This window comes from Drosophila kikkawai, chromosome 2R (assembly GCF_030179895.1).
Source record: "Drosophila kikkawai strain 14028-0561.14 chromosome 2R, DkikHiC1v2, whole genome shotgun sequence".
Classification (NCBI taxonomy): Eukaryota; Metazoa; Arthropoda; class Insecta; order Diptera; family Drosophilidae; genus Drosophila; species Drosophila kikkawai.
Window position 1 is genome coordinate 12,879,940 of NC_091729.1, and position 11,047 is coordinate 12,890,986.

Genomic DNA, 11,047 nt, shown 5'->3' on the forward strand with positions numbered 1-11,047 from the left:
CTATTTCTTTATAGATCATTAATCCTTCTCTTGCCTTACTATTCCTTTATATTTGTCATCCTTGATATATGAGACTAAAAGCAAAACCCTGACCGAGATAAACTAGATATCGTTAGGTTTTGGGTCTCTTCTTGGTCCTAATCTGGTCCATGGCTTGAATGTAGAACTTGGCAGTGCCCACGTACTCGCTGTGGCTGGAATTCATGTCCGTAAATGAGATGCTGATTAGGTAGAAGCCCTGGGGAAAAGGTGGAACCAGACTGGTGTCCAGGTAACCATTCCGAGCGGTCATCTGGCCCTGTGGAGAATATTTCTTTAGATTCCTAGAATTATTCAAAACAGTACTTTACCGAGAAGGGACAGGAGTGATTAGCATTGGTATATTGCTTCAGTAACTTCCAGATTATGACTCCATAGGGTATGTAGCTCCTTCGCTCGATAATCTCGCACATATTGATGCTGACATCAACCAGAAATGGCTTGTACTGGTTGGAATAGTCCTTCTTGAATACCTGCACTTGAAGCTAATAAAGAATGATGATCATAGATCCGAGCTAATAACGGAGCACCTTCTTACAACCGCTTTCCGTAGAGGCACAATCAAGAAGCAGTCCATGTTCACGACCGCCATATTCCAATTGATAGCTTTCACGTGGCAGGAGATATTGTTGACCCTGGCCGAATTTCCCTGGCAGTCAATTTTCACCAGCTTGTAGACCAACTGGGCATGCATCTAGAGGGAAAACCTTTTGAAATCCTTTTTAATTTAAGGATTTTAATATAAGATGAACCTACGCCAGGCCACACAAAGCAACATCCGAGAAGCAGCAGACCCGAAATGATCATTTTTACAACTGAGAGCAGTCAAAATTATATTGTCATCATATCGCACTTTGGTTCAGTAAATTCGTAAGCGTTTTTTAATGGACTCAGGTTCGGTTTGATTTATTTATAGAGTTTGACAGACAAAAATTATATAAAAAAATATCCATGCCATGAACAATGTTCTTAGGCTTTTGGCCTCTTCTTGCTCTTAACCATTTCCATGACTTCAACGTAGAACTTGGCAGTGCCCAAATAGTCTTTAGTGGTGGAATTTGTATCGAAGAACTCGCAGCTAAATAGGTAGAAGCCCTGGGGAAACGGCGGAAGTAAATCGTGGTCCAGGTAACCATTCTGCATAAAGAGGCGACCCTGTAATTCAAAATGACATTATAATCGTGAAAATTGTAGGGGGAAAGTCAGTACCGAATAGGGACAGGTGTGATTGATATTCGAATATCGTTTCAAAAGCTTGAACATGATCACGCCGTATGGGAGGAAGTTCCTTCTTTCGATCACTTGGCATATGTTGAAGGTCACGTCAATTAGGAACGGCTTGTACTGGTTGGCATAGTCCTTCTTGAGAACTTGCAAATGCACCTGACAAACATAATTGTTAGCTTAGATTAATGATAAAATCGGCTCCATACTATGGGGTTCCGGATGGGCTTTATCAAGTCCGCGGTCAAATTAACCAACGCCAAGTTCCAGCTGATGGCCTTTACATTGCATCTCAGGTTATAGACCCTCAGCGGATTTCCATCGCACTCGATTTTCGCAGGCCTAAAAATCATCTGCGCCTGGGCCTAACATATAGAAAGTTAATTAATTCCTGCCAAAATTAATAAATTATGTGAGCTTACTCCTGGACAAATCAAGCAACAGCCGACGACTAGGACTAGAGCTGAAAGTTGCATTATTAAAACTGAACGCCATATAATTTAAAGCTCTATATATATATCATCAGATCACTGTAGTTGATTGGATAGATAATTTGTTTTTAATATAAATTAAATTGGTACAGATATTTGTAGGCTTTTGAATTTCCAAAAATCATATTAATTATATGTGAGGGCAAACAGATGAATGTACTAACCTTCTAATTACCTTTCTTCATAGCATAAAATATTGTTTTATAACCTCTGCAAGGGATATATTATTATATATTTATTGGATAGTAAAGTGTGCTTTATATCCATCTTTATTATATCCTCTTCTTGGTCTTAACCTTCTCCATGGCTTCTAGGTAGAACTTGGTAGTGCCCACATACTTATTGTTGTTCGTAAAAGAGAAGCTGAATAGGTAGAAGCCCTGGGGAAAAGGTGGAATTAAACTGGTGTTCATGAACCCGTTCCTGGTGCTTATCTGACCCTAAAAAATAAAATATTTTATATTCCTAGATGCATCCCAATTAATCCCATTACCGAGAAGGGACAGGAGTGGTTTACAGTGGTAAACTGCTTCATGAGCTTCCACACGATGACGCCATAAGTGCTATAGTTCCTTCGTTCAATCACTTGGCATAGGTTGGCGCTCGAATCAATCAGAAATGTCTTGTACTGGTTGGAATAGTCCTTTTTAAACACTTGAAATCGCACCTGGCAGATAATAGTGAAGATATTAGTTCGATTTTTGGATTTGGAGTCAGCCCTACAGCTAGATTCCGTACTGGCACGACCAGAAAACAGTCCATGTTCACCACAGCCCTGTTCCAATCGATGGCCTTCACGTGGCAGGAGATGTTGGTTATGCGATTAGGGTGACCGTCGCACTCAATTTTTCCGATCTTATAAACCAGCTCTGCCGCAGGCAGATCCTTAAAAGGATCAAGAGTATTTAATTTCTTTTAGATTTATTCAGTTAAATTTGTGAGCTTTACCCCTGGGCAGCATAAGGCAGCAGCCGAGTAGCACTAGTCCAGAAAGATTCATTTTTAAAACTGACAAAGCTGAATGATTTTACTTGTAACCTCATTATGTCAGAGCACAAATTGTTTGATTTGAAAAGCTAATTGTTTTTTAATGTAAAACCGGGAATCCATGCTCGGATACAGTGGCGGATTTAGGGGCTACAAAAATGTTTAATGCGCTAAAAGCCATAGAAATATTTGGTAAATAAAAAACTGATTTAAGAGAAATATTTGGAGACATGAACTACTAATTTCCCTTAGCCTTCGGCTTCTTCCTGCTCTTTACCTTTTCCATGACCTCCGTGTAGAGCTTTAAGGTGCCCACATATTCGGTGTGGGTTGAGTTTTCATCAGAGAACATAAAGCTAAATATGTAGACGCCCTGTGGAAATGGAGGCAGTACATCGCTGGTCAAGTAACCATCCTTCGCGTAAAGGTGACCCTGCAGTTAATACTGGCATTATAATCATGTAGTTGTTGAAGTTAAGCTCCTTACTGAGTAGGGGCACGAATGGTTTAGATTTGTATATTTTTTTAAGATCTTCCACATCATCACGCCGTACGGAATAAAGCTCTTCCTTTCGATCACTTGGCACATGTGGAGCTTCACGTCGATCAGGAACGGCTTGAACTGGTTGGCATAGTCCTTCTTGAAGACTTGAACTTGAATCTGGCAAATGGTGTTGATTAGATCAGACTCCATATACAAACTCCGCCATACAATGGGGTTCCAGACTGTTCCAAGCAAGACGAGTTCCCCGTTCAACACCCCCACGTTCCAATTGATGGCCTTAAGGCTGCATGACTCGTTACGGACCCGTGACGCATTACCGTTGCACTCAACTTTAACAAACTTATATACCAACTGGGCCTGCGCCTGACATAGTACAATGATTTATTAATTTAATTAAAATTAAATCAAATATGTGGGCTTACTTTTTGTGAAAAAAAGCAAAAGGCGATTAGAACTAGACCTGAAAGTTGCATTATTTCAACTGAGTGCCACACAGGCTAGAGTGTTAGATATTGTACCGATCGGCTGAATGGATAACTAATCTGCTTTTAATATACATTTATAATTATGAACTTGTATTAAAAGGTTTTGTTCATTCATCTGGATCAATTTTATCCATTAATGAAATACCATAAGTTGCAGAATTCAGTCGAACGAGCTGGAAGACAACTTAATTCAAATGCATTTAAATGCTGGCAGGAGAAAAAAGTAAAACAGAAGTTTATGATATTTCGTATATTATTATCAAATATTTTTTTATTATTAAACTTAATATAAATTTAATTTATTTCGCTGTATACTATAAATGATTTAATTTACAGAATTTTATTTATTTTGTTTGGATTATTGGCATAATAAGTAAGTAATTTATCATCAACACTACACATAAAAAACGTAAAAAACAACAAAGTTTGCTCACAGAATCTTAAGTTTCTATTCCGTATATTCACTTCAAACAACAATAGAAAACAGTCTCGAGGGAATTCAGATCACTCCGATAATTCGAATGTTTTCAAATTTCCCAAAACGTTTTATTCCGTTTCATGTTTTATTTATTCTCACTCATTTCAATTACTCAAATCAAATAAATTCAAATGAGTTCAGTTTATCGTAAGTTGTGAGTGGTGCGCCATGCAGATGTCTAATTGGAACCAATATAATACAAAATATTGCCAGCTAGAAGGTAAAGAACTCCCGAAAATACCTGAAACACACAAAGCTTTATAGTACATTCCTTGAAATTTTGAAGCTCTAGCTTAAAAATTCCCTAAGATCATACAATATATTCTTTCCTGAGTCATACTTTTACTTGTATACTTATTTTGTATACCCTTGCAGGGTATTATAATTTAAGTCAGAAACTATTGACGTTAATAGCTTTCAGAATTAAAATTAATTCTATATAATATATATTGATTCTATCACAACTTCAAACATTTTATATTTATACTGGCAGCTTCGTGTCACCAAAGATGGGCTTAATCCAAAGTGATTTTATGTCTTCCGCTATCAGTTCAATTTTTTGTTTGCTTCCAGACGTTTGTCGTTTGTTTGCCCGACTAATCAGTAGTCATTACCATGGAGAGGAGAACGCTTCTCCTGGAGCTGATAGGGATGCTCACGCTGCTGCCTAAGACGGAGGCGGGCCATATTCCCATACAGAGTTTCGGGTGTCGGTGGCAGTCATGCAGAGATCGCTTGATATGCGGCTTTGAACAGTTTGGACCGGCGACTAGGTGGGGAAATATCCAAAACAATCTGACCTTGGATGATACGGCAACAGTACGGTGCCATGAGGCGGGCTACAATGGAACTGAGATTCGGTGCCTCTTTGAGGGGCTCCGCGAGACAACATTTGACCAGATTGATAGTCACAATTTCAAGCTTTGCCTGGTGATCTCTCAAGAAATGCAGATTGAGGAGTTTAACCAGACATTAGGGCAGATGGAAGTGCCGGATTGGAATGCTGATACTCAACAGAACGTGACCTTGACCCTTCCTCAACGTCCTCCGCAGGTTAAGGATTTGTATTACGATAAGGAAAAGGAAGAGCTGCACATTTACTGGCAGCCTCTGGATGTGTGGGAGTACTGTTCAACGGAGATGCGGTACACGGTAGCTTCAAGCAGTGGGTAAGTTTTCTTTAAGTGTAAATGTTATTTAATTGTTAAATTAATTCATTTAATTAATTATCCATTTCCAGCCTGATACCTTCGGTAGTCGGTCGCGATTTTGCCATCTTTACCGGTTGGAACCCCGAGCTGCCGGCCAACCTCACCATTCGTAGTGATAACTCCCTAGGAAGCTCGAGGAGCAGCAGCCCCCTGAAGGTGCCGATCCTTACCAATGCTTACCAAAGACAGCCTCAAAAAGTGCTTTACGACGACAGCATTAAAAGCATCCGCTGGGATGAGCCCAAAGAGAAGGATAAGCTCGCCGGTTATACCATTTACTGGTGCCTCAAATCCAGCACAAACTGGAGCAACTGCGACGACAGAGAACCCATGCAATCTGTGAGCCTGGAAAATGATCGGAGTAGTTTTCAGTTTGGCCAGTCCAAGACGCTCTACCGCACAGCAGTGGCGGCCAATTATAGCGACGGGACCAGCGGAGGTTTGGTCTGGAGCACTCCCGCGCCTTCCCATGGTATGGCGTATTTGGTGGCCATCGTTGGCTCTGTCATGCTCATTGTCCTTGCATTGTATGCCCTTAGTTTGAAAATGTATCATAAGATACAATACATGGCGAGCATAGAAGTTGAACTTCCACCTTTCCAACTCATGAACACAAAAGAAAAACTCAAAATGGATCATAGTTCTCCATACGAGGGTACTATCCGTCCAGAAATTATTGAAAAAGTTTTAGTTAAAGACGGATCTTTGGTCATGGATTCCAGGCAACCGAAGACAGATGCTTCGCCTCCTGTCCCGTCTGCCTATAGAAGCTCTCCATTAGCAGTTGATTATATTCATTTAAGTTAATAGAAAATAAAAACTAACAGGGGATGTATAAGTCATTTAGACATAAAATAAATTAATTTAATTTTTTTTTTTATTTAAGACATTTAAAAATTGTATATCTCAGGTATAAATGTATGATAGGAATATGTTAGAAATTAGACACTAATGTTAACTTATTTTCCATTGAGAATACATTGTATTTTAAAATTATTTTATTTCCACTGCATTTTATTTTTATCTACATTAAGTGATTGTTCCTATAGTAGCTTAAATATATAGTTATCCGACTTGGAAAAATAAAAACAGAAATTCTTAAAAAAAAAAAATTTACCATCTCAAAAAAAAATAATATGGGATAATAATTTTATAATTTATTAATTAATTTTATATTTATTATTTTGTTTTTAATTAACCAGAAAATATAGCATGCAATTTATTAATAAACCAGAAAATATAGCATGCGATTTTTGTGTCGCAGCAAAGCAACAGCTGGGAGACACATTCCAGACAAGTTGGCAGCACCCCCAAGCAAAAACAAACCGCTCAATTGAAATATTATTTATTATTCCCCAAAATTATGGATAAAGACAACCAAACAGCAGACAAAGAGGATGAAGCAGACATCCCGGCACCCACCACAGCCGCCTCGGGCCAAATCAAGGCCATTGCCAAGGATACAGTGCACAAAATCTGCTCGGGACAGGTAAAACTTCGATTTGTTTATAGATTCTTTATTTTATAATCTTTCTTTCCACAGGTGGTGCTCAGCTTGGCGGTGGCTGTCAAGGAGCTGGTGGAGAACTCCATAGATGCGGGCGCCACTCTGGTGGAGATTAAGCTGAAGGATCAAGGTCTGCAGGGCGTGGAAGTCAGCGACAATGGCAGCGGCGTGGAGGAGGCCAATCTGGAGGGCATGAGTATGTCCTTAAAAATTCATATAAATACCTAAAATTGATAGTTAATGGCTATATTTGCAGCTGCCAAGTACCACACCTCGAAGATTCGGGAGTTTGTGGACCTGCTGGGCGTGGAAACCTTTGGTTTTCGAGGCGAAGCTCTCAGTTCCCTCTGCGCCTTGTCGGACATGGTCATCCAAACGCGTCACAAGTCCACGGAAGTGGGTAAGTTCAAGTCCAAGAGCCCAGTATTTACTCTTTCATTATACTCCGTGTTTTACTGACAGGCATCAAGGTGGAGCTTGACCACGAGGGAAAGTTCAAGAAGCGTTCGCCCTGCGCCCGCGGCGTGGGCACCACTGTCACCCTGTCCAATCTCTTTTCCACCTTGCCTGTACGTCGTCGTGACTTCACGCGGAATATCAAGAAGGAGTTCACCAAGATGTGTCAGATCCTGCAGGCCTATTGCCTGGTCACCAAGGGCGTGCGCATCCTGTGCAGCAATCAGACCCCCAAGGGAGCCAAGAATGTGGTCCTGCAGACACATGGCAGCCAGGATGTGTTGGCCAATATCTCCGCGATTTTTGGAGCACGCCAGGCTTCGGATCTAGTGCCTCTAAAGTCACCCTTTGAGCAGGGTCAGCTGAGCGAAGCGGGGCTGCGAGCGGATCTGAACTCCTCCGTAGATGCAGCCGACACCACAACCTGCACGCAGTTCACCTCCGAGGATGTGGAGCGCCTTAATCAAGCGGATTTCCAGCTGGAGGGCTACATCTCCAGCTGCCGTCATGGAGCAGGACGCTCCAGCAGAGACCGCCAGTTCTTCTTTGTCAACGCCAGACCCTGTGATCCCAAGAATGTGCGTTGAGTGGTTTTAAATGAGGAGAATCTTTTAATTTACTTTACCTTTCCAGATAGCCAAGGTGATGAACGAGATGTACCATCGCTATAATGTGCAGCAGCAGCCCTTCATCTACCTCAACATAGTCACTGCCCGCTCCGATGTGGATGTGAATCTTACGCCCGACAAGCGCCAGTTGTTGATCAACAACGAAAGGATTCTGCTGTTGGCCCTTAAGAAATCCCTGCTGGACACCTTTGGCCAAACGCCGGCTACGTTTCAGATGCAAAATACCACCATTGTGAGCATGCTGGAACCCAAAGTCAAGCCAAAAGAGGAGGAAATCAAGATGGAAGCGGAAAAGGAGGAAACGGAGAAAATCAAGCTGCAGGAAGAGGAGGATACGGTGCCCATTAGCTCCTCGCAGCGGTTTATGGACGTGCTTACTCAATGGCGACGCACTGGCGATACCCAGGGCATAGCCCCACCAGCTCCTGCCAAGCGTCGTTGCAGCGAAACCGAACAATTGGCCACAAGATCCTTGAAAATGCAAAAAATTCATAATTTCCTTAGTCAAGAATCGCCAAAAGAGCCATCAGAGCAATCAGGCGAAGAGAGTGATGTGGAAAAGGTCAAGGAAAACAAAGAGCAGGCCAAACTAGATGATAGTTTTGTGAATCTAAAGGAACTGGCAAAGGAGTCTGAGGGTGAGGATAGGGAAAACTCTGAAGGATGTATAAAGAATTTCTTCTTTTTCAGCCTACGATCTTCTGACGCAGCCTGTCGTGGCAGCTCGCATTGATTGCAAGGTCCTGACGCCAGTGAAAAGCCGCCGTAGCATAGCGGAATTCAAACCCGAAGTCAAGACCCTAACCAAACCAGAGTCCAAGATGGAAGATGCTACTATTTCCTCCCAGAAATCTGAAGAAACCGAGGGACCCAGCGACGACGACGACGATGGCATTGAGCTGCCCACCCGCATAGAGTTCGACAAGGAGGAGGAAGTGGAAGAGGCATCCGCCTCCAACTTCACCAGCAGTGAGCTCCACATTACCTTGGAGGAGATAGCTTCCTCCATGAAAGCCCAAGAGCAGCAGCAGCGAGAACGACGGGCACGAGCCAAATTGCAGCGCTTGCGCTTTAAAAGTGAGATTAATCCGAATCAGAACAACAACGCAGAGGCGGAACTGCAGCGGGAAATCGGTAAAGAGGACTTTGTACGCATGGAAATCATTGGACAGTTCAATCTGGGCTTCATCATTGTCAAGCTGGAGGATGACCTGTTTATTGTGGACCAGCATGCCACCGATGAGAAATACAACTTTGAGACCCTGCAGCGCAGCACTCAGCTGGAGTATCAGCGTTTGGCGGTGCCCCAATCGCTGGACCTGACGGCAGTCAATGAAATGGTGCTAATTGATCATCTCCCGGTGTTTGAGAAGAATGGCTTCAAGTTTGAGATCAATCAGGAGGGTAAGTCTAGAGAGAAGGAGTGAAAAGGATCTAGTTAAGGCTTAACATTGCAGCTCCCCCAACTAAGAAGGTGCGTTTGCTGGGCAAACCGCATAGCCGGCGCTGGGAATTTGGCAAGGAGGACATTGATGAGCTCATCTTTATGCTGCAGGATGCTCCCGAGGGCACAATATGTAGGCCATCAAGGGTACGTGCCATGTTTGCTTCGCGGGCATGCCGGAAATCTGTGATGATTGGCACGGCTCTGAATAGAACCACAACCATGAGGAGGCTTATAACACAAATGGGGGAAATCGATCAGCCTTGGGTGAGAGTTTAACTCATTAAACTTTCTTTAAATCTTTTAAATTTATATGAATAATTAACAGAACTGCCCACATGGACGTCCCACCATGCGTCATTTAATTAATATCAGCATGTTGATGGACAACGAAGAAGATGAGGAGGAGGTGCCCTCCAGTAACATGGCCTAAAGTTTTCAAGTTAAATAAATAATCAAAGATTATTGTTTTAGTTTTTATTTATATTTTCGTTTCTCTTTATTGAACTCTGCTTTTTCTGCTTGTGGGTCCTCTAAGTATACGTTGCTTAATTGATTAACGATTAAACGACAGGATCAGACTTACAACTAAAGACAAATACAAAGGTTATCACTTGAGTATGTCTAACAAGCTACTCGTTTTGTTTTCTATTCTTTTTCGTAACTATAACTAGGTGGTACGTACACTAAATATACAAATACGCGGTATATATATATATGTATATGAGAGGCTACATACGTATGGGTATATGCAAAGGTCTTGTAATAATAACATGGATAACATCCCACGATCTAAACCCTCTCCACCTTGTTATTACAAAACCTTTCCTATATTGTGTGCTTAGTTTTGATTACTAAATGCTGTCCACCATTAACTAGAGTCGTCTGAGAAATTCAACGATTTGGCAAAACAGTTTACAACTCAGGCATAATATAGAGGAGAAGGACTCCCCATAACTTAACTCTAAATATATATTTTGCCACAGATCCTGCACTCGTATCTTACAGCTGTCATATCGTACATAATACTACAGTTTAGTGTTTAAAACTATAAGTTTGCTAAGCCACAAGTATAATTAATCTCTACCTTTCGCCTCCCTCGTCCTCGTTTAGTGTATAAAATGCATGGCACCCATAGGGAACAGTGTTCGTTGAGCAATTTACTGTCTTAACTTAGAGACTAATGACTACAGGCTACACTTTGATTCAATTTTACTTTCATTTTCGATTCAATGTTTTCCAGTTTTCGTTTCGTGTGTCGTTCATACATTTTGTAAATAAAAGGCAACTCATGAACATTTTTTGTTTTGTTTTCAACAACAATTGGGGGACTGCTGCTGCTTTTACCAATATTAAACACGTTAACAATCTTTCCAGGTGGTTCTTCAGTTCTTAGGTGTTGTAAGTATTTTCTTTGGGAACATTATAAATATTTTAAAAAGGGAAAATGTTTTAAAGATTCGTTGGTGGCGAAAAAGGGAAACATTTTAGCAAAAATCAACAAAGAAAATCAACGCTTAGTTTGTTTCAAGTATCACTCCCTTTTGGCATTAAGAATATATATTAGCCAAAATTTGAAACAGAGGATATT

At 41.3% G+C, this 11,047-nt stretch overlaps 5 protein-coding genes across 5 annotated transcripts; 1 reads left to right on the forward strand and 4 right to left on the reverse strand.

Moving 5' to 3' along the window:
* Window positions 1–112: 112 nt before the first annotated feature.
* LOC108077914 (uncharacterized) lies at window positions 113–992 on the reverse strand. The gene is made up of 5 exons (XM_017171454.1): window positions 968–992; window positions 796–854; window positions 578–733; window positions 351–524; window positions 113–298 (listed from the first exon to the last, which is right to left on the reverse strand). The coding sequence occupies exons 1-5, from the start codon at window positions 990–992 to the stop codon at window positions 113–115; spliced, it is 600 nt and encodes a 199-aa protein (XP_017026943.1).
* Window positions 993–1,008: 16 nt separating this feature from the next.
* Window positions 1,009–1,616, reverse strand: LOC108077913 (uncharacterized). The gene is made up of 3 exons (XM_017171452.1): window positions 1,473–1,616; window positions 1,249–1,422; window positions 1,009–1,194 (listed from the first exon to the last, which is right to left on the reverse strand). Exons 1-3 carry the CDS (start codon window positions 1,614–1,616, stop codon window positions 1,009–1,011), a joined length of 504 nt encoding a protein of 167 aa, XP_017026941.1.
* A 410-nt stretch (window positions 1,617–2,026) lies between these two features.
* LOC108077912 (uncharacterized) lies at window positions 2,027–2,797 on the reverse strand. The gene is made up of 4 exons (XM_017171451.1): window positions 2,786–2,797; window positions 2,478–2,639; window positions 2,248–2,421; window positions 2,027–2,194 (listed from the first exon to the last, which is right to left on the reverse strand). Exons 1-4 carry the CDS (start codon window positions 2,795–2,797, stop codon window positions 2,027–2,029), a joined length of 516 nt encoding a protein of 171 aa, XP_017026940.1.
* A 182-nt stretch (window positions 2,798–2,979) lies between these two features.
* LOC108077911 (uncharacterized) lies at window positions 2,980–3,719 on the reverse strand. Its single transcript, XM_017171450.1, has 4 exons — window positions 3,669–3,719; window positions 3,454–3,609; window positions 3,229–3,402; window positions 2,980–3,174 (listed from the first exon to the last, which is right to left on the reverse strand). The coding sequence occupies exons 1-4, from the start codon at window positions 3,717–3,719 to the stop codon at window positions 2,980–2,982; spliced, it is 576 nt and encodes a 191-aa protein (XP_017026939.1).
* A 3,003-nt stretch (window positions 3,720–6,722) lies between these two features.
* Pms2 (mismatch repair endonuclease PMS2) lies at window positions 6,723–9,921 on the forward strand. Its single transcript, XM_017171900.2, has 8 exons — window positions 6,723–6,909; window positions 6,964–7,123; window positions 7,184–7,327; window positions 7,390–7,961; window positions 8,017–8,650; window positions 8,703–9,416; window positions 9,470–9,723; window positions 9,785–9,921. Exons 1-8 carry the CDS (start codon window positions 6,784–6,786, stop codon window positions 9,887–9,889), a joined length of 2,709 nt encoding a protein of 902 aa, XP_017027389.1. The 5' UTR covers window positions 6,723–6,783; the 3' UTR covers window positions 9,890–9,921.
* The last annotated feature ends 1,126 nt before the right edge of the window (window positions 9,922–11,047 follow it).

Excerpts from the sequence above, each read along its gene's own strand:
- LOC108077914 (XM_017171454.1), bottom strand. The coding sequence starts at position 992 with ATGGATATTTTTTTATATAATTTTT. Across the intron at positions 525-577 it reads TGCCTCTACGGAAAGCGGTT|CTTCAAGTGCAGGTATTCAA; the intron begins GTAAGAAGGTGC and ends ATTCTTTATTAG. Across the intron at positions 299-350 it reads ATCACTCCTGTCCCTTCTCG|GGCCAGATGACCGCTCGGAA; the intron begins GTAAAGTACTGT and ends TATTCTCCACAG.
- LOC108077913 (XM_017171452.1), bottom strand. The coding sequence starts at position 1,616 with ATGATTTTTAGGCCTGCGAAAATCGAGTGCGATGGAAATCCGCTGAGG. Across the intron at positions 1,423-1,472 it reads AGCCCATCCGGAACCCCATA|GTGCATTTGCAAGTTCTCAA; the intron begins GTATGGAGCCGA and ends TATGTTTGTCAG. Across the intron at positions 1,195-1,248 it reads ATCACACCTGTCCCTATTCG|GGTCGCCTCTTTATGCAGAA; the intron begins GTACTGACTTTC and ends TTTGAATTACAG.
- LOC108077912 (XM_017171451.1), bottom strand. Across the intron at positions 2,422-2,477 it reads TGCCAGTACGGAATCTAGCT|GTGCGATTTCAAGTGTTTAA; the intron begins GTAGGGCTGACT and ends ATTATCTGCCAG. Across the intron at positions 2,195-2,247 it reads ACCACTCCTGTCCCTTCTCG|GGTCAGATAAGCACCAGGAA; the intron begins GTAATGGGATTA and ends TTTATTTTTTAG.
- LOC108077911 (XM_017171450.1), bottom strand. The coding sequence starts at position 3,719 with ATGCAACTTTCAGGTCTAGTTCTAATCGCCTTTTGCTTTTTTTCACAA. Across the intron at positions 3,610-3,668 it reads TTTGCTTTTTTTCACAAAAA|GCGCAGGCCCAGTTGGTATA; the intron begins GTAAGCCCACAT and ends GTACTATGTCAG. Across the intron at positions 3,403-3,453 it reads GAACAGTCTGGAACCCCATT|ATTCAAGTTCAAGTCTTCAA; the intron begins GTATGGCGGAGT and ends ACCATTTGCCAG.
- Pms2 (XM_017171900.2), top strand. The coding sequence starts at position 6,784 with ATGGATAAAGACAACCAAACAGCAGACAAAGAGGATGAAGCAGACATC. Across the intron at positions 7,328-7,389 it reads TCACAAGTCCACGGAAGTGG|GCATCAAGGTGGAGCTTGAC; the intron begins GTAAGTTCAAGT and ends TTTTACTGACAG. Across the intron at positions 9,724-9,784 it reads GGGAAATCGATCAGCCTTGG|AACTGCCCACATGGACGTCC; the intron begins GTGAGAGTTTAA and ends AATAATTAACAG.